The sequence below is a fragment of the Strix uralensis genome, chromosome 2 (assembly GCF_047716275.1).
Source record: "Strix uralensis isolate ZFMK-TIS-50842 chromosome 2, bStrUra1, whole genome shotgun sequence".
NCBI classification, from domain to species: Eukaryota; Metazoa; Chordata; class Aves; order Strigiformes; family Strigidae; genus Strix; species Strix uralensis.
The window spans coordinates 129468547-129491293 of record NC_133973.1 but is presented as its reverse complement, the minus strand read 5'-3'; the positions used below and the strand labels follow the sequence as shown (position 1 = coordinate 129491293).

The following is a 22747-nucleotide window of genomic DNA, read 5'->3' as shown; positions in this document are numbered from 1 at the left end:
CAGCTCTCTGCAACCTCCTTTCAGACAGCTGTAGAGGGCGATGAGGTCTCCCCTCAGCCTCCTCTTCTCCAGACTAAACAACCCCAGTTCCCTCAGCCGCTCCTCATAAGACATGTGCTCCAGACCCTGCACCAGCTTCGTTGCCCTTCTCTGGACACGCTCGAGTCATTCAATGTCCTTTTTGTAGTGAGGGGCCCAAAACTGAACACAGTCATCGAGGTGCGGCCTCACCAGTGCCGAGTACAGGGGTAAGATCCCTTCCCTGTCCCTGCTGGCCACGCTATTTCTGATACAAGCCAGGATACCATTGGTCTTCTTGGCCACCTGGGCACACTGCTGGCTCCTGTTCAGCTGGCTGTCAATCAACACCCCCAGGTCCCTCTCTGACTGGCAGCTCTCCAGCCACTCCTCCCCAAGCCTGTAGCGCTGCTGGGGGTTGTTGTGGCCAAAGTGCAACACCCGGCATTTGGTCTTATTGGAACTCCCCCAGTTGGCCTTAGCCCATACCAAGTGAAGCAAGGCTGGGGGCCGTGGGAAGGCCACGTCAGGTGCAGCCATGGAGTGTGAGCTGAGGCAGCGCATTCGCGTGAATCCGGGAGCTTCTATGGGGAGCTGGGCCTGGATGGCGCTGAAAGCAGCCTTGAACCTGTGATTAACCAGGCAGAGACTGCCCAGCACTAAACTCCTCGTCCAGATTTGTTCTTTTCTCTTGTCACTTCTCCAAAACACAAGTATGTAGATGATGGAAAAGAAACGTGTTCTTTCACCAAGAAAGTGATTCCAACTGGCCACGCTCCATTTTCTTAGATCTGTTTAAAAACAATTAGTGTACTTATGGGCACGGAGCCGAGAAAGCACTTCAAGGCGCTCCTGGTCCCGGTGCCACGTGAGCCAGTCTCGGCTCGGGCTTTGCTGAGCCGCTCGCAGACCCCGCGGAGCCCCCGCGGAGCCCCCGCTGAGCGGCCCCGGCCCCGGCCCCGCGCTGCGCCGGGCTGCGGCTCCACCTCGCGGCGGCGGGCGGTGGGAATGATGCCGTAACCCTCTCAAAACCACCCCCTCCCCTCCCCGGATTCGGAAGAACAAAACCAAACGAACTGCTGCCGCAAATTCGGAAATTTCGCTGCTGTTTCCAGTACTTTGCATGCAAATAAACAGAGAGCATTCCTCGATAAAATTCATTCATTTATGGGTTTATGATGCAGAACCTGTCATTCCTCTTTTTTTCCCCCCTACTTTTTACCCTCAAGGAAGAGGAAATAATTTTTTTTTCTGTTTGCCAGCTGGTGACATCACAAAGCCTCATCAACAGGGATGTTAAAGAGTGCAAAATTATCGTGGGTCAATATGCTTCCTAACTTTTCCAAAGCTGAGAATACTTCGAATTTTAAAGAATGAAGAAAGGCTGAAAGGAAGAGTGAAAATACTTTACATTTTAGGCAGTCCCCCTCTTCATTCTCTGAGAGAGACAAGAGAATAAAATATGGTCAGAATATGAAAGAATAATTTTTCAAAGTGCAGAATAGTTTGTTTACTATGCAATGAGTTTAACATTGAAATAAAGGGAAATTGTGGTGTTTTGTTTTTGTTTTTTTAGTGTTTTTTGGTTTGTTGTTTGTTTTTTTTTTTTTTTTTTAATTTTAAATTTTCTCAGTGATCAAAAAGTTGTTTATGACAAAATCCTAGGGGACATTACAGAGAAAACCAGAAATATCACCTACAGTCTCCAACTATCTCATAATGTTTCTCCATGACTGATTCACAGTTTTGTTTCTATATAGTTTCCATACATATGTCATTAAAGACTTCATTGATTCTTTGTGCTAATTCTTGTTTTGAGAGACAAGAGGCTGACAGAAATGAGTTCTAGTTTTGCTAGCATATATGGCCCACATTCACTTTCTGCTAGCAGTACTTGAAGATCAAACCCGCCTTTTGCCCTTTTTTTTTTTTTTTCCTTTGCCTTAGTGAATACCTCAAAAAAACCTCCCAGGACAATAGGCTAATCTTTGCAACAAAGTTATGGTAGTGCCTGTCTGCTGCAGAATCTGGTGTGTGACTTCTGAGGTCTGCCATGGGTCCATGCTGTCACAGTTGTGCTCCTTGGGAACACATCAGTAACCTTCCCTGGACCTGCGTGTTGTGGATGGCATGCCACCAAGTCAGTCATCCCAGAAACATGCATGTTTCTTCAGTGAAGAAATGAATGGAATCTTATAAAATAGAGGAAAGGTTGTACATATCAACCAAGGTAAAGCATAGTGTTCATGCCTAGTTAAGTTATCATCGTTTAAAGATACTGAAAAAGACTTATTTTGGAACCTTTTCCAAAATCTGTCATCACAGCTTCCTGTTAAAGCAACGTGAAAGAAAAAAGTAACTTTAAGCTCTCTGTTATTTGTAAGGTTCTAGGTGTATTTTTCTGCTAAAAATAAAATGTAATCGTTTATTTATTTATTTATTTTCCTAATTTAATTTCTTACAGGCTCTTGGACTGAAGAACAGAGATATTTTCTGCTCCATGGGAAATTTCATGTAGTTCAAATGTCATTTTCCATTCAAAATGAATATAAAAGCTCAAAATTGGATTTTATCTTTTCTGAAAAGGAAATTCTGAGGCAAAAAAAGAGATTTGGCAATACTGGAAAATGTCTTTTTGATGCTGAGGCAAAAAACATAGCATAACTCTGAAACAATGTAAAATAAACTTGAAACAAAACACTTGTGTTATCAAAATGAGAAAATAAAAAATGACTCGTTTCAATGCTTTTCTTTCAAAGTGTGTGCCATTGAATGAACATGCTGCTATGTAACATTTTTCATATTTGACAAGCAAATATCTTTCAGTGCAATCCACTCACCAAATGCTTTGACCAACTCTAACTTTTACTCTTTGCAACTGAAAGCCAACACTAGCACTGTGACATTTTATGTGATGATTATCACTAAAATGTTAAATTTTAGAATGACTGAGGGACCAAATTCAGTGTCCTAAAATGCAGAGAGGACTTTCAAAAGATTTTTTCGAAGTACTTAGTTGACTTTGGTGTTTTACATCTGTTTAAGCCTACATGAGTGAGACACGTTCAGAGCTCTCACAAATCTGACTAGAGTCTGACCTGCATCCTTGGGAGCCTACAAACCAGTGGAAGTCTGGCTTCTGTTGTCAAGTTCAGTAAAATCAGCAAAAAGAGTAACAGTGACAGTAAGCCCTAGGAGAAGGTAAGTAAACAGATATCTATTTCTTCACACCATTTTCTTAACAACATTACTATCCTTTCACCTTCTACAGAATTCAGTTTCTTTGGTCATAAATTACAATGAAACACAACCACTACAGATGCAAAAGCACATTAAATGCTGGCATAAAACTTTCTGGACTTGCAAACATGCTTATATGAATGAAGTATTTGAATCTATATAGGAAGTCAAATTGCTGAGAGAAAAGAATGACAGGAGCTACTCCAATTCATCCATCTAGTAATAAATGTATATAATACGAATACATTTAATTATAATTTACTTTTATTCTTAAGGCTAGAGAGACATGGTCTACTGTACAATGGTATTAATCTCTTCCAGATAGTTTTCAAGGTACAGAAAGGCAGTGAGAAAAGGAATCATAATACAAAGAACAAAACCACAGTAGCATGGTATGTCATCAAATATATCTAATATATGGAAGGAGGAAGGCAGGGAGCATAAATTGAAGGAAAAATAGACGTAGCTTTGTAGTCAGATTTTGGAGGAGTTTGATCAATTCTATAACAGCAGCGACAAGACTGAAGTTATTCAAGGGTTTGAGTTACAGGTTAAAATCAGGATCAAAGTATATCAAAGAGTCTTTCACATAGGTATAACAGAGCATACAGCAACTCTTAGTGTCACACTGCTTCTTTCTCTAAGTGAGTCAAAAAAATAGTGGTGTCAGGGCAGGCTCCTGGCTCAGATTATATCAGGCTCCTAGAAAATTCAGATCTGTATCTATGCCTTACATCTGATCTGTCTTTGGAAATTTCTGGACCTGACCCAGCATCACTGTAAGAGTAGTGATAAACTGTGTCTGAGCTCCAGATCTGAAATGTGGGCCATAAAAGTGAGGGCTGGACCATCCTTCAGCTTGCCAGTGCCCAAGCATGAGACATAATATATCAAGTATCAAACTGAGAGACAGACAGGACATATTCAGGAGAATTAAAATGCCCTTTAATTCACTGTTTTAAAAAATAGAAAGGAATTTTATCTCAATTTGTTTTGCTTTCATTTGCAATCTAAAAATAAAAGTGTAGGAATGCTAAATTTGGGGAATATGAGGTTTAAATATGACACATTCCTTGAAATACGGAAAATACCCTTCTGTTCTGACAGCACCTATTTTTTTATCGGCTGGGTTCTGATTAAACCAACTTTGGCATTTGAGCTTACATTTAACCAACAGATTATTATCATGTTGCAGTGCAGACTAGACAGTCATGTTTTATTCCTTAGTTCTATCTGGAAACCCAAAAGGGCCATTTGTTAAACCAAATTTCTGTTCAGCTGAAACTGTGGGACTTTCTGTGGGTCCTTTTGACCTCATTAAAAGTAGCTGGAGCTGGATGAGATTCAGCAAACAGGTAGGTAATTTTTGCATTTACATTTTACGTGCCCTTCTGTACCCTGAGCTGCAAAATTTTTCCCGTATATATCCCAAATGTCCCTAATCTCCTTTTCTGCAAATAAACTCTTTCACTCTTAATCTTGTTCTTAATTGCTTGGAGATATATTGGTCATTTTTCTTCTAGGTCAATTTTTGCACCCTTGGAAAAAGTGTTTTTATCTCAGAGAAGCCACATGGTTAAATCATGAAGGGAATATTTGGATTTCTGCGTCCTGCTAAGACCCATTCAGAATGCTGCCGCAAGTCTCATTTTCCCTATTCATCACATTGAGTATGTTCTTCTTCCCTACAAACACTACCACTGGCTCCTTGCTCCCAAGCTTGTCAAACATAAGTTGCTTTCCTCACTTTCAGTGCCCTCTATGTCCTGTCTGTGGTTGATCTTTATGATTACCCCACCTCCATCATCTCCCTTTGTGTTTTCTACCTCGCTGCTGTGAACCACAGTATCTAATGTCAGGACCCTGCTGTAAATACCTGCACAAGTGCCCCATCACCTTCCCTCTGATTCTTGTTTCTATTTTTCCTTTACATGAAATTACCATTTTTTTCTGAAGTCTGTAACCTCTGCCAGTCAAACTAAGACTTTGCAGTGCTTCATCAGCATCAGCCTCTGTTTATTTGCTCTTTCTTGTCTTACACTTAGATCACAGATACTTGGCATGTGTATTCTGGTTTTGCTCTGTGTTTAAGTAACACCCTAAAAAAATGCTGCTCCATCTCTGCCTCTGGTTTTTACACAGCATGGGAAAAATAATACCACTTAGCAGCAGAGGCAAAAGGATTCATTTAACAAACTGGTAAATGTAATAAATATGCTCCTACTCCTGGTGACTTTGAAGACTTGACTTTTTCCACTAACATCAGTTGAGCCAGAGGTTCACAACATACTTTGCTTTCATTTGGTTTTGTTTCTGCTCGGTGTTAAGATGCATTTGTAAAACACCCTCACTAGGAGGGAAAAGTACCAGGAATTTGAACTGATTAGCCTTTTATGACCTGTAGATGGTTGTTGAGTGGAGTTACTCATCTGGATCAACTCGCACACCTATTTACGAACTTTACTGAATTGTGGCCTTAGATAATAAAAAAATATCTGACAGGTGCCAGAGGGGAAGCTAAATCCAATTCTTGTAAAATCCCTGGTGTTCGGAGGCCATTACATAACTCCTTTTAAAGGTGCATTTTAAATTCTTTGCTCTGACTCTTGGTGTTCAGAGGTGGCTTGTAGCTGCTCTCCTGTGGCATGGAACTGATTACACTGAAAATCAAGTCAGATAAGTCTGCAAACTTCTCACTTTCTGTAGTGCTCCAGCTGGGCAGAAAATCAATGTACTTAGCAACAACACTGACACCCATTTAGATTAGGTAAGTATGTTCAAATCTGCAAATGAAAAGTGGGCTTGATGCTAAAATTTTCATCTCAGTGTGAACTAAGTGTATGTGAAAGGATGGAGACTTTTTAGAAATGAATGGAGAAAAAATTATTTTGGATTGTTTTATGGATTCTCTTTATTTGTCTGTTTTCATGGTTTTATTATGCATATCTTACTAAATCATGTTTTCATTTCATAATAATGCCTGCTTGGCACTGTCTATGGATAGCTTATATTAAAAAATAAAAAAACCCTCGCAAGTCGCTAGAACTGGCTTCATTGACTTATGACTTCATGTATTTCCTGTCATGGAGGTAAATGTGGCCTACCATTTTACTAGGCAGGGATGAGCAAAGTAAATACAATGTTTTAAACAACTAAATTTGTACCTAGGTCATACGTGAAGTCAACTATCTATTCAGATTTCAGCTATATCTCCTTGTGCTTATTTTCTTGCTGTTTAAATAAGTTGTTTATACTGTTAACCTTTGTTTGTTTTTTCATGATAGTGGAGAATAATTTTTTTTTTTTTCACTAAAGTAATGGTTATTGCTTTATATAGAGACACCTTCATTTAATAATGACTTTATCAACACCAATGAGCTTTATCTTTTTATCATTATCTGAAGAAGTAAAGAATGGCTTGCCTTTTGGTGCAAAAAGTGATTTTTATTTCTCTCCAGCATTTCTCAGTAAACTCAATCCCTTTAATTGGAATCCTGAGAAATACCTTTAGCATTTTTTTTTTTTTTTTAATGTAGCTGCTGGAGAATAGAATAAATTTAAGATGAAGTAAAGGGCACAGTCTTGCTTTCTTATCAGGATAAATCTGAAGCAGCATTAATATATTCATCATTGTGCAGAAACTGTCAGGACAGTCTATGAAATGCTTGTGACCATCAAGGGCATGTATCATCTTTACAGTTGTGAGGTCTGAACTGAGGGAATATGTGACTCAAAACTTTGAGTGCTTGAAATTAAGAAACCAAATATGAATGCAGGAACTGATATAAAGACATGATTTTCAAAGTCATATGGGAGATAAGAAATGAGGTAGAAACAAAAAACATGACAGTCTCAAAAACCATGACAGTCTCAAAAACTCATGTTAATTTTGAGATTAAACTCCCAACATTAATATCTCTCACTCCTGCAATTCTCAGAGAATACATTTGTTTCTTTCCTGATGAAAAATCCACAAAGTTGTCTAATTTCAATATTTCTTCACTTTATCATACATCCTAACTTACCATACATTGCCTATTTTTGGGGCTATTAGGAGAAAAAACAGCATAGGTGTCTTAGCACTTACAACACAATAAATTGTCATTGAGTAAATCTGCATGTCAGCTTTTGAATTTCCTTTTTATGAATTTTGACAGATGGTCTAGATCAAAATCAAAATTATAAAACTTGAGTAACGTGATGACTAACAACTTCCTGTGTGAAAATCCTGATTAAATGGGCGGTTTTAATTGATTGCTGGGTGTAGTGTTGTTAATCTGGGGAACTCCACAACTGAATGAACATTTGCCACCCTACAGCAACAAGAAAGGATTAAAGCTACTGTAATGTGGTTTTCATTCTTTTACTATAGCCATCATGCCCAGCATTGAATACAACAATAAATCTGAAGGAAAATTAATTAGAACAATCTATTTGGGAAACGAGTCCTTTTCTCTGTTCATGATTTGCAAATCAGCAGATTGTGATTCTTGCACATTTCTTTGTGTGTTTGACATTCTTAGGTTTTAGGAACCTAGTTGAGCTATGGCTCATTCAGGATCTCAATGTGGGAAACTTTCTAGTGATGATTGCTCTTCAAACCAAGCTATTCAAGCTTTTTGATTAAGTTGTCTCATATCCATGACTGGGTGACTTCATGTCTAAAATAACATCTCTCTGCACCTCTGAGATAATTTTTTTTGTGGTGGTGAATTGTATTTTAGGCACTATAAAAGACTCTCTAGGCACCTACATTTCACAGTTCCCGATCTTTCATATAAAACAGAAATTAGATTCTCCCAGTGTTCGTAAAAAGTAAGTTTAAAAAAAAACCACCAGAAAAGTCAAGTTGAAATGTCATTGCTAACACAGCACAGTGATAGAAACCAGGTCTTTATTAGCCTGTATCCAGTCATGCCCACTGTACTGACATCTCAGGAAAGAGATCTACATTATTATGGGGAAATCAATGAAGTTTACTGCTCAATATGTGGTACCTGTCAATAGTGCAAATAAAACTTGTGTCAGGCTGTGTTGGAAGGGTAGCAGAAGAAAAAGAATAAAGAAAAGTCAGTTGAGTGTGAGGTGTACATTGAGATTTTGCTGTTCTTAGATTAAATTTCCATCTCAGTCAGAAAATTCCTCTGCGACCTTGCCTGAATCAAAAGAAAGACTTATGAACGTTAAGTGGGACTTAGGTGGGGTTTTGTGTTATGTAAATCCAAGACTTCAATCCTTAAAGCCATTTCTTGGTCTTATGGATGTGTGGAAGATATTGACGTTTTTAAGAGGGAAGGTCCCTTGGGGCTTAGAGCTGTGATTGGGCTAATGCCCAGCACAACACCACCTTATGTCCCAGCACTGGCAGGATGGCCCATTGTCTTGGTACTGCTTGGAATCTCATGAAATAAAGGGTAAATAACAGAAGTAATAAAAAACAAACAAAAAAACCCCACAAAACAAACAAACAAACAAAAAAACACAACAGAAAAATGCACCACATCTTTCTGAGAAAAAGAGTTTTTTCCACTGTTCTGCAAAAATGACAAAATGTGGCAGTTTCTGCTAAAATCAGTACAATTTAATGAAAAAGATCAGCTCAAAATGGCATTTCCTGAAATGACTCATGGCTGAAAGAAAACCTAATGAAATCTTTCAAACCAGCTAGTCTTCCATCTGAAGTACACAAATAATCATCATTACCATATGGACTTCAGATAACTTTTAGTATATTAACTCTGTCATTACTCCTGTGAGCTAAAGCGATATGATTAGCCCTGTTTCAGAAAATGAACATTGAATTTTGCATTACAACATTTTTGAAAGTGTTTAGATGCCTATTAGAGTAGCATAGTAGTTTGTCAAATATAGAAAGTAGTTAGGTACTGAGGTACTATCTATTTGTCTCTTTAGAGATCTGAATACTTTTAAAATTGTGGTTGTCATCATTTTGGAAAGAACAAGGATTGCAATTCCAACCTCTTTCCTTCTAACTCCACTTACTGTTCCACCAGACCAGGCTTCATCTGTCCAATGTGAGCTGTATACACCAGACCTTCAGTCACACTGGTTTATACAGCAGAAGTAATAAATTCACTTACTTGTGCAAGTCTTGTTGTATTTAGGATTCTCTTGAGAAAACCCTTCCAACCGGCACTGGAACCTGTGCTGCCAAAATTCCTGAAACCAGGGATTTCGGTGATTGGTTTCTGGCCGAAGCTGTAGGTAGTAATCATCAAACCATTTCACGTCAGGAGACTGGAGCTTGATCGTTATTCCACCGACAGCTTCACGCTGATACCCGTCTGTCACGTCGTACCTGTCTGCCCAGCCATCACTGCAGGGATAAATGAGAGACAACATTAACCATTCACAGGAATAAGAAAAGAACTTTCTTAAAAATAAAATTTGGAACCTAAGAGTGCACACCCACACCTGAGATTCTGAGTGGAGTTTAGTGAAGCACCTGTAATATTTCTAGTAGAATTCAATGTTTTCCTTTTCTTTACATTTGCTTGTCATTGGCACCTTCTACTTAGATGATATGTTCTTCATCCTCCACTTCAGGTAATTGAAGCAACATTAAAATCACAGATCCCGAAATACGCTGTGTATAAGCACATCTCTGCATCACGCTAAGCCTCACTGGGCTCTGGGGAGAAAAATCGTGGATTCAGTATTTTACTGAAACTGGGTTGATACTACTGTTACCTAAAAAGAATTGACCTTGCAGACAAGTCCTCTTACAGTGCGAAGGGCAGGACTGTGTTGCAGACCATGCCTACACTGCACAATGGAGCATGATACAAAGAGCCAGAAGCAAATTCTGAATGAGCTGACACTACTCAAGAAGAAATACCAGCTCAGAGCTCAGATGCTGAGACAGTTTGGCACTGCATCTGAAGCAATAAATTGTCTCTGTAGACATGACTAATGAAGCTGGGCAGAGCATCATGCAGATCCATGTGTTGCTCCTGTTTCTTGGTTGCTTGTGGCTGGAGTATTACAGGGTTGTGTGACACTGTATAGTACACAGAGATTTGATCCCCTTCTGTTAACCTTTCTGCTTGCAACACTCTGACCACCAGTAGCCAGTCACCAGAAGTGACTGAAAACCCAAATTAAACAAAATGTCACAAACTTCTTAGGGTAATTGCCCTCTGCCTGATTTTACAATGGATTTTCTTGGAAGTACTGACAAAGTTTCACTCAACTCCACTAAAAATATACATATCTCATTAAAGCATTGCAGATTTCTGCTGTTTTATCATGAACATGGTATTTCAGTTTTTCAAAAGCCCCGTCTTACAGTTAGAGATTTGTAGAAGAATCTCAGACTGAGTTTTTTTTCCCTCTAAAAAGGCACTGGTGTTAATGACTAGAGAACACCTTTAAATCCTAAGTCAAATAACTGAAGGATAAAAAGTAAGCTTAATTTGTCTTCTTTTAAAGCTTCATGAGTTGTTTAAAGCTAGCCCTAACTATTTTAAGTGTAACTGATGTAGGTGACCTTTATCTGTACGGTTCTGTTCTATTTTGATCGTTCACTGCCTGGCTTAAACTTTGCTCCTGTATTGCAGAGCACGCAGGAAGCCTGCTGCAATCACTTGTGCCCCAGCACATTCCCTGTTCTCTACGTGGGGACTCAGCTGTCCTCACACGGGGGAGAAGTCAAGACCTCAGACAGTGACTCCTTCTGCACAAGACACTGTTTTCATCAAAGCCTGGACTCTTGACTACATTTTATTAGCACAGCTGCAGTGTCAATAAATAGCAGCTTCACCAGGGGCAAAAATAATATCCAGTGTCTGGAATGAAAATGAAGGGACTGTTAAACATGTTTCAGATTTCAAATGCACTAATTTACTGAGCACAAAAGAGTAAAATATACATTCATGGAAGGAGAAAGATAGGCACTGATATTCAGCTGGAATACAGCACTTGGAAGATTTACCTTCAAGCTTAGATCCAATTAGGGATGAACACAGGTGTTATTGTTCCCAGCTGCACTCAGGAGGCTCAGTACGGGCAAACACTCCCCACCTTCCACCAGGACTATTTACTGGGCAAAGAGTTAGAACCATTTATGTGTTGTTTTGTGATAAAAGTCGCAGAAGGTATTTTGAATTTATGAGTGATTTAACCTTCAAAACATTCATCTTAATCTTTGGCAAGTTTCTAAGCAGTTTTATCCATCCTCATAAAATCTGACAGTTTTTATGAAGGCAGGAAATGATAAGTTTTCTGTAGTGTGGGGTTTTTTTAAACCGAATGGAATTAAAGAGAGTTCGAGCTGTGCTGTCAGTATCCCAGCTTTATGAGTCGTCTCATAAACAACTTAGAAAAAAACTGTTTTCTTGTAATTAATTTCTTTATCATTTTTCAGAGGAACAGTTTTGTAGATCTAATCCATCATAGTGTTATAAAATTTATAGTACTACTTTATGAAGAGTTATCCCCTCTAGGAAGATTTGCAACAGAGATATCATTTTGTAACTTTAAATTATTAAAAATTATAGAAATAACAACTTCATATTACATAACCCTTCCTCTTTTCTCCACAGAAGGACTTCTTAATTCAACAGAGCTGCTTTTCATTCAAACATGTATTTCAGCTTAGCTTTTTGGGTAAAAAAGCTTTTAGGAGTGTTATATAAAAGATGTACTCAGTGTGTATTGTAGGGACAACAATGTAGAGATAAAAAACATCAGGCAGACAAGGTGGCAAAGCAAATGCTAAACTAATATCTAAAGGCCAGTGAAAGTGGAGTAGGAAAACAGGCTTGCATGAATATAAAAGAGCACCATTAGTGTGTAATATTTAAATTCTGCACCCACAGTAGAGTAGCAACACTTATGGCATGTTGATGACAGGATGATATAGATGTATTTTTGATATTAGATCTGTGACATCCTCAGTATAGGGTGTGAAGATGAGGGAGAAGGGAACAGAGAGGGAGATATTTGCTTACATTCACAGTCCTGCCTGTCCCTCCTTAGACCTTCTTTCTTCTCCTAGTAGCTTAATTTTACTGTAGTAGGTGGCATTATCATTGTACTCCATTGGTGGTTGCATTATAACAAGTTCAAATGGTATTACCCATTGCTAAAATCTACTGGTTCAACTGAAGAAAGATGCTCTGGCACCAGAAATTGGCTGTGACAAAGAGCTCCAAATGAAGTCCGGTATGATCTCTACTCTCACTCACAGAAGTGGCGAGGTGCATACTTTACCACTAACGCCATGCAGGACTGCATGCTGATGAGAGAAATGGTTCTTTATGTTAGCAGTGGGGTGTATAGGATATTTAGGTGAACAAGTGGTTAAGAACAGCTTCCTCACAGGTAGTAAAATAAGTCCAGGTTAACAGTATTCCAATAATGATTATGAAACTGTCCAACCAGGTTAAATGGGACATGGATATCCTTAACAGATCACTACACAAGTTCATTTTTTCTCCCTTGCATGGACACTGTGCTTTCCAGTTTTATTCTGATTAGGTGTTTAGGTGATTCTGATTATTAGACATAGATGATGTTACTTTTTAACCAATGGGCAAATACCCTTAAAGTGACCACACTAAGACTTAAAGATAGATTTGCATGTGAAGAAGCCTTGCTGTGAAAAAAGCAGTAGTTGCACAGCTGCAGCACCAAAAGTAAAAACCCCTTGCTGAGATATGTCAGGTGTATGCAGTAATTCATATATTTCATTCATCAGCTTGACAGGGTAGAAAGCTGTCAACAAGGTAAGAGGACTATGACATGCGCAGATCTGGCTGCCCTCAATATTACACTCACATTCAACACAGTGGGGAATTGTCTTTCAGGATCATGATGTGTTTTCCCCTCATCCAGTTCTTTTATCTTTATATTCTTGTCTGTCAGAATGATGTCTGGTGCATTTTCCTTAAAGGCCGTTGGTGTGATACAGGATAATAACCATACTGTATCAAACAAAATATATCATTGGTAATGATGTTTCTAAAAAACCACCAGAAATAAAGTTTAAGAAAATTCTTGTGCACTAAAGAAAATAAGAAATCACAGAAGGAAGGAAAGGCTTTTACTGTTGCAGTACTAGCAAGAAAACTTGAATTATGAGGGCCATTATAATAACGTTCTGTATCTGTTATCAGACTTGTTTGCGTGTGTACATTGTCCCAGCTACTGTTTTTTGAAGGATATGCCAGAGTGATGGAGATTTTAGTGAAAAATTATCCTTCAGCAAACAGATGGGAAGAGTTCTGCTCCTTTGTTAAAGGTCTGTTTAGTTTACTCACAGTAAACCATAACATAGTTTTATGTCACAGAAAGGCTCCAATAAATGCCACAACAGAGCCACCAATGTTTATTACATTTATTAATGAATAAATATAACAATGAATAAATAGAAACAAAATAAAATAATTCAGTGTTTTAGATCATTACTGTACATACAATTACTTTTGAACATCTGAAAGGAAAAGTAAAGGCAGATGAGAACCTATTTAAATGACTGGGTTGCACAACTGTGATCACAGATCATGAGCATTCTGCTCGTTTCCTCCCCCACAACCCTGGATACTAATGGTAGGGAATAAGTCTTCACACTCCTCTAGCTGAGCATGCCTGAACAAGTAGGACTGTCACTGTAGGGCCAGTATGTATTGTTATACTCTATGTACATAGAAGATAGAGGTGCAGAATTTTAGGATTATGATTGCTATGGTAAAATCTGAGAAACTTGACTGTGGTTTCCTGGATTTTCTGTGGTTTTTGCTTTCTCATATTCCATGTGAAATAGTCAGCACCAATAAGATCTTCCCCAGATGAGGGGCACTGTTGTGTCGTCTTCAAGACACGTTGCCTATCATATAGAGGGATTGTGGAAAGAAGAGAAAGCAATCTTTGACAATAAAGTGTTGATACCCAAGAAAGATGAAATGCAGGACTGCATCTGTTATAAAGAAATCTCCACCTGTTTGAAGTCTTTTTGTTTCTTCTGGAAAGAATCACCATGGAGGGAGGAGAACATTCAGGTGAAGAGCAGCACAGGAGCAAGCACATGCTTGAAGCATTATGAAGAGGTCATCAGAAAAGCACTTAATGATTATAAAGACCATTCAATATGCATGATGGTGATGGCTGCTTTCGTCTCATACGGTACAGTCAAGAAATTGCTAGCCTTCCTGAAAAACATTTACAAAGAGGTGCAGTTAGTCAATCCCTGTCAACAATGTCCTGAGCATTTAATTCCACGTCTTCAAAAAGACAAGATGGACATTGCCCCAAGACTCCACATCTCCACATCTACTTCGTAAGTAGCATGATGATCAACACCATGGAGTATGCTACTGATGTCAATCTGCTTATCAGGGGTGACAGGGATTTGCAGACCTGACTGATGCCTTCTACAGGACTAGCAAATGTTTAGAGCTGCACATCACTGTAAACAGAACAAAGGAAGAGAGCTACTGCCATTTTAAACTAGATGAGAGAATGTTGAAATCTTAATTTCATGGTAAGATTCGTGTGAGACCACAATTGCTCAGAAAAGATCATTAAGCACATGTAAATAAATAGATAATATAAAAAAGATTTAATGGGTTCAGGAAAAGCAGGCAAATGGAGTAGGAAGGAGAGTTTCAGTCACATGTTCAGACGTGCAGAACATGGAAGGAATTAGGGCTATTGATTACTGGTCATGCTTATCAGTGAAAAGTATATGGTCCCTTTTATGATAAGTGTCTGATTAGTGCCATCAAATCTGAAACATGATGTGGAGAAAGCTTTTTGTGAGCCACTATTGATGTGGAGAAAGCTTTTTTTGGGCCACTATCAGAGCATTATCCAAAGCACAGGATTAGTGATAATGAGGGGTAGGAGAAGAATGCAGTAGTTTGTCTATCAACTTCTTGGAAAACCTAGGTGTCACTACTTGAATGCAGACTGTTCCTAGTGACAAGAGAGAGGAGGGTCTTCTGTAGGTGTTTAATCAGTAAGTGGGGACTGCTTGAGAAGGTTAAAGCAATAAGCAAATTGGGTGAGAATAACCATGAAAAATATGAAAAATAGCATTTGTGACTTTTGAAAGAGCAAAGAGGAAAAATAGCAGACTTCTCTAAGCTTAGAAAATTTTAAGGTTAGATCTCTTGTAAGGAATGTCTAAGGAATTGAAGAATTAAGAAGTACTTAATTAAAAAGTGCCATGCAGAGGAAGGATAGGAAATATAGTAAGACATTAGTGTGCCTGTCTCAAAGTGGAAATATATGAAAAGCAGAAGCAAGTTCAGATTTTCAAGGATCAACGTGAAATAAAAACATTAGATAGTGAAAAAATGAGAAAGGTCAAGGCACAAAACGAGCTGCAACAACCAAGGGACATCAGAAGTAACAGACATCAATTCTCTAACCACTTTATTGTGAGAGGAAGAGTAAAGAAAGTGTTGGCCTGCAGTTCACTACAGGGAGAAAGCTACTAAATACAAATCCAGGACAACTTTTAGTATCAAACTTCACAAAAGGAAAAGATAGTGGTTAGTGACAGAGGTAAAGGGTCAACCAAAAAGTGGGAAGATGACCTAGAAAACAGATGTGACTGAATTAGCTGAAGCTTTATAGCTTAAAGAACTGAACACAATACTAGGGGAGAGATGTGATAACTGTCTTCAGGTACATAAAAAGCCACAGCAAAAAGATCATAATTTGTTTATTGTGTTGATGTAAGCATTCATGACTTAAACTGGAAGGAGAAAGACTCATTTTAGACATCAGGAAAATATTCCTCATGGTAAAGAGTATGAGGAAATAAAATAGCTTGGAGACTCTTGACGGTGTCAGAGAATAAGATAGACAAACATCTGTCTGACATAAATGACCCTGCCTTGGCAACATCCACTCTGCCCTGTATTTGTATTAGTTTATGTTGAGCTTTGACATATGTCCGGGAATTATGATTGTATAAAAGCCAGTGGATTAGAGAAAGAATGTAAAGAAATTTAAAATAATGCCCCTCCCTCACAGTTTCCCCAGCTTCTCATGACGTTTTACCTTACTTCTTTTCTTGTTACTGTATTTTTATTCTCTGCAGTTGCTATGGGAAGCATCAACAAACAACAGAAATTGATTTAGGATTAATCATGTGTTTGACTGTACACACAGTTAATTCCAATGATGCAGTCGGAGTGCGCAGGAGTGTGCAGTGGGTCACACACCTGTGGCCAGCAGAATCAGGGTTCCTGCTCTAGAGAGCAAGCACTGAAATGAACCGTGCGGAAAAACACTCCCCCATGCACAGGGTGAAAGAAACTGGGAAACATTCTCTTGATTAGAGCTAGCTAACGTTTTACAGAGTCAAGAAATTTTAAATGAAAAGGCATTTTTCTCAGAACTAGAAAGTGTTGTTTCTATTGCTTTTAAAATTCTCAGTCTTCTCAAAATTACTCTAAATTAAAATGATACTGGATTGTCTTTGGGGGGGGGGGGTGGTTGTTGAAAGAAGGGTTTTACATATATTCCCTCATTAACCCTATCTCTCTCAGTATAAGATAATCCTTTGTGTTTTTAAAACAGTAAAGAAATTCTATGGTCCCTAATTTAGACACTTTGGTCAACAGTTTGAAGTAAACAGAGGTTTGACAGTTTAAGACCACTCACTCAGTTTTGAATATCTGTATCAGCAACTGGCACTGTATGTAAGATCTGTTACTTCTGTAGTCCAAATCACTGCAGTCATGGGAACTGAAACTCTGATGACAATTAGTCAATGATAAGACATCAGATCTGAACAACAGCAAAGTGATTGCACAAGTTGACATGCCTACATACTAAATGGACACAGCTTTTATTTTTAAATGTTACAAGTCTTTTATACTGTTTATGACATTACTTAAGTGTCAACTATAGGGTTCAGATTTTTCTTTATAATGTTGACTTCAATTAATGTTTTCAGATTCTTGTGACTCCTTCCAAAGAAGTAGGGAAAATCTGCAACTTTTGAAGGACAGTCGGACTAAAGTAGTTTCAAAGAAGAAAATCCTACACTGACAAAGGGATTAAATAGACAATATAATTGATTATTCTTCCATTCAGTACCACAATATCCTTCAAGGACAGCTTCAATTTTAATATTCCTAAACAATGCCAATGCCTGTTACATTTTTGTTGTCTTCCCATGCAGCATCAATTGGAACTTCATTGTTCTGAGAGTCAAGTATGTAGAGAAAGATACACAACCCATGAATTGAAGAGTATTAATAATAATCTGCTTCAAAATTTAGCAAGTGCGTATGTTGGATAGTAGAAGAGGGGCAGAGCAACCAGGTGACACTGTGCAAATTGGCAGTCCTGGAAACTACTGCAACCCTTTTCAGTCATTATATGAAACTGACCATAAACTTATTTTAATTTTATTATACTAATAAGTTAAGCAACAGTGAATTGCAAATATGACTTTCTGGCCAGTGGGGAGATTTTTGTTAGCTGCTCACTTAAAAAAAGTTAATCGTGGATATGCTATTAAGGTATCAGTATACACTATCAAGATCTATCAGGTATGATCAGGTTTATACTATCAAGATATCAGGATTTATGGGGAAAGATCTTGAGTACATTTTCTGCCTTCTATACACCTGATGTTGAAATGTGAAACCATCGTCCTTAAAGGGTGTGTGGTATTAAGAATTTATTTGGATTGTTTAAATAACAAAGTATGATAAATGGTAAAGCAAAAATGTGGATATATTAAATTGGTCTTTCCCAAAGTGCACACAAATTCTTCATGAAATAATGCAGTCAATACAGAGCCAGCTAACCTAGTCAAACCAAATTCTATGCTATATATGTTTTATTTGAAAATTATTTGAATTTTTTTTTTTTTTTTTTCTCTACTTCACTGAAATGGCTCAGGGATTCTTTTAAAATTTATTTTTTGAGAATAAAAAGGTACATACTGTCTCTGACACATCCAAATCCCACAAGGTGCCACAGTTTATGGTTTTAGAGCTAAGACTCCTTTTGATACCCCTTCATACCACGCCTTTGATACTACTTGAGTTTCCTTGCCTAGGATGGTGGTGTGGCCTTTTCTCAGTTGCTGCCAATCTTGGGTTGGAGAGGGGAGCAGGAAGAGGACTAATGCTAAACCAACTGCAAACAGGTAGGTGGACATCCAGACTACCAACTGGAAGAGGTGTTCCTGCAACTGCTCCTCACCATGTTACATGTTGTCTCTACAGCTAACATGCTGCTCTGTCTTTTTACACTAGTGGGTTACAGCATAGAAAACTCGATACATGTCTATTAGTTTGGTCCATTAAGTAACTCACTATATCAAAAGAAACTTTCCAGTTACTGGCTCTGGACAAACTGTGATCAGTGAAATATCATGAATCTGTAACAGTGAGCTGAGGAACGCAGCTTTAGGATCCCTGTGAAAACTGCCTGGGATATTCAGCACACATTTCTAAACTACTGTTTCTAAGATTAGACAAAATACTAAGAGATACATTATACAACAAAAATAGACTCCTCACCCTCCCTTTTGTAAACAGTTCCACTTATTTTCTAAACTGAAAATGCATCAGTATCTTGGGATCTGTTGAGCTGATTTCTTTTTCTCTAAAGTCCCTCCCCCTTCAATCTATAGCTAAAGCTATTACAGCTAATGAGTGCATTCATTAGGCTGTAGACTAGTCTTTTTTTGTTATGCAAATATCTGTTTGCAGGCCACATAATGATGATGGAAACTGCTGTTCTGCCCGCGTGTAATCACTCTCCTGCCAAAAATCTGACCGATAACATTTGAGAATATATTTGAGAATTTTTCTCCACCTGTGTAGGAGTTTGTTGACTGAGTGGCTGTCTTAACTTTCCTTTTGTTACATTTCTCTGCTCTTTCAGGTTTTTTTTCTATATCTTAAAAGCTCTAAAAAATATTAAAGAGTCCTCACGCTCTTCTGCAAAGCACTGCCAGTCTTGCAAAGGTAAATTTGTTTGGTTAATATTGGGGGTGGGGGGTGTGTAGAATTGCTTTTGGTGAGCAGCTGTAAATTGTTGCATTTAGATGAGTTCATTTTATAATTGTACTCAATGAATTCTTGTCTTGCTGCCTGGCTTTTTTTAGATTGCAATTCCTCATCTTTGTCTTCCTTTTCATGCATATTATAAAGATAAATGAATTTAAGGGTAATTCAAAGGAAAGAAATGAACTGATTATTTTTAGGCAGTATGACACGCTGTTTTCTACAAGATGATATCTAGAAGTAGCTATGCAGTGAATTTGGCAGATACATTGCACAGGGGATTACTGGGACTAATTACTTGCAGAGTATCCAAACTTCCCCAAACTGACAGAGGTTGTGATGGCAATTTGAGAGATTGGTAGTCTATAGCAACATCTAATTTGCATGAAAACTGAAACTTTTGCAGCTGTCTGCATCTGTAGTTTAGAGCTGCAAAGTAATTCAGCATGGCTGTAGTCTGGTCTACAACAAAATATAGTTTCCAATGTGTGATGCCCCTTCTTCATGGTTGCAAGCTCTCATAGCTAATCAGACTAACTGGAGGAAGTTGCATCCGTTCATATAAATGTATGAGCTGTCCCCTAAATTGGAGAGAAATTTGACTGAATGCTACCCCTTAAAACACCAAGGATATTCCACTTGTGCAGTATGCTCTCTTGATGCCCGAATAATTCTTCAGTGACGAGAAGATATTTGATGTATTATTGGGAAGAAAGGTATTTTGGATGCTTAGACAAATTTATAAGGTCTTAAAGTTGTTTTTCCTAAGGTATAATGTAAATCTGTGTTACAATTTACCTCCCTCACTTTTTTACTGCATTCGTTTTAGAACAACCATTTGTTTGCATAGACTTCCAGGTTTGTCTAGACTAAATAAATCCAGTTCCTTCTAATTTTCCTTTCCAGAGCTGTTTTCTAAACTTGCTGTCATTCTGGGTCTCATAGTTCCTGAAGGTGCCCAGCTGGTTCCTGTCTTTGCAGACTCAATGTTACCTTGGGATGCTTTGTAAGTACTGACAAACAGTGTCAAGGATGTGACCTGGGTGAAGCTGCCGGTGAGCACCAAAATGAGAGCTCTGTAGGCTAAAGATGAGAAGGCAGTGATGGACTGTCCTGTTTTGGATCATTATGGACATAAGGACGTTCTACCCTGAGCTAGGGACCCTTTCATGCTTGTCCACATTCCCACGCAGAAGTCAGTAGGCAGTTCCCACGCTGTCCTGTTTTCTCCCTATAGCTACCAGGAGGAACTGTTACGCCTTTAATAAGGGGGTGGGCAGAGGAAGAAAGCTTGATGAATGGTTTCTTTTCATAACAATGTGTTGGGAAAAGAGGAGCAGGAACCATTTTTTTCAGGTTTCACATTAGATAAAGACTACCAAAAAAAGAGAGTAAAACCAAAGGGAGGCATGTGTGCTATAGGAAACCCTAAAATTTCTCTGGGAATTGGCCATCAGGCATCAGAACTGCTTCCATCACTGCTTTGTTATAGGGTAGAAAGATTACTTCACAACCTAGAAGTGTATTTTCCAAATATGGCAGCAGCTTTTCTTTTCAACAATATTAATGCTGTTGACTCATATTTATAATTCGCTCTAAGCTCCTCAAACTGCAAACTTCTCATAATGACAGCCTAAAAAACACCAGTTACATAATGTCAGCAACAGCAGAAAAACAGGAAAGAAAAAAATGGTTCATCTCTAAAACATTTCAATCAAATGTGCATTTTTTCTGTGAAAGTACTGATTTTTATCTTCCTCAGAAAGCCTGACTTCAATATAGCTTCTCAGACACTAAATGCAATGCAATGTTATGTATCTATTAAGCCGATATAAGCAAATATCAAAAAAAAAAGTCATGGTCAGAAATCAGGTCTTGGCAGAAAGGATAAACAAAAACCTACTGTCTTGAAACACTGCCACAAAACCATTTTCTGTGCATCCCCTGTACTTGAAAGGGAAACATCCCTGAGACCCTGAATACAGAAAGATCCTCAGTTTGTTCTACAGCAGCACAATATGACTAATATTATATAAATAAAAGCCAACATTACTTTTCTACTGACGATTGACTTTGCTTGTATTGATTGAGAGGAGTTTTCATTATATCAAGTCTACCAGGAGAAAAATAGCTTATTTGGAATCAGAATTATCTTGTGTCCATGATATACTGGGGCTGCCAGTAAGGGAATGATTCTCCATTAGACACCCAGGCACCGCTTTTATGGATATTCAACAACAATCTTTATGATAAATTCAAACATAGTTGTATGAATGAACATATAACTGAGATAATAGCCTTACTACTTTAAAAATATTTCAGAAATGAGTAAAATAATTGATTTAAGTAAACCCATTCACTTACTTGGCAGAAAATGTAATACACATAAACATATTGTGTATCTATGTATGTATACATAGATATATACTTATTTCTTATGAGTATATATTTACAGCATTTTTAGCCTGAAAAATGTAGCATGCAATAGAAAATATCACGTCTGTACACCAGCTATTATGTGGTTTTTTGTATACATTTGTGAAATTATTAAACATATTATACCCCTATGAAATATAATTCAAAACAGTACTTGAGATGTTGCATCTTATTGCTTCTGTAGAAGAATACTTTTAATCATAAACAATATACTTAATCTTTAGATGGATAACCAAGGAAAGAGTTTGAGTAAGTCAGTATATATGGACATATCTAGATATTCTAAGGAGGTACAGAGTGAGTTAAGAAATCAGATAACACAAAATTAAATCTAAAGAAACATGAATACATGTAATATTTCAGCTGTTACTTTTGATAATAATGCATATATTAATACTAAACCTTATTATATTGGAGAGCATTTGTTTACGACTGAAGAGAAACTTTGGGGTGAATCTTAATGTGCTCACACACAAACAGTTTGAACATGGAACAAAAAGGTGAGAATTATATGTTAACAATATTATTTGTGGTTTTAGCCCCTATTTTAAAACCATACATACCTAGAAAGGTTCCATTAGTCTAATAGCACAGAGTTAAGCATACTCTTACTTTTTTACAAACCTTAAATCTCCAGACATTAGTGTATGCTCTATAGTAAATCTACAGATAAATATAACACTTGTAGTTGTACAATGGATAGCAAATTCTGTGTGTGCAAAGATTTTAAAATGACAGATGTTACATAAGGTTTTTTCAGAGAAAGAATGAGTCATTTCAAGCTGATAATTGAAATAATTAGCACACATTTAATTAATCAAAGATACAATGAAATTAATATTCACAGTCCCTCAGGGAATCAGTAATTTCAGTAATTTTTTTAACATGCTGTTCAGCAATCTGAGCCAAATATGGCAAAGGAAACCAAGTCAGACCTAGAATAATGACCCATGCAGGGTAAATACACTGAAATCCTCCTGCCGCTGAAATCAACTGAAGCTTTGCCACTGACATCAGTCAGGACTGCTTTCCTAGCTCTGTGCTCAGAT

At 37.8% G+C, this 22747-nt stretch overlaps 1 protein-coding gene across 1 annotated transcript in view; it reads right to left on the bottom strand.

Moving 5' to 3' along the window:
• The window catches only part of GRM5 (glutamate metabotropic receptor 5), a 288751-nt gene that overhangs the window by 57450 nt on the left and 208554 nt on the right, over positions 1-22747 (bottom strand). Inside the window, exon 4 of the mRNA XM_074860303.1 lies at positions 9360-9595. Coding sequence (XP_074716404.1) covers positions 9360-9595 — 236 coding nt within the window. The remainder of the gene's footprint in view (positions 1-9359; positions 9596-22747) is intronic.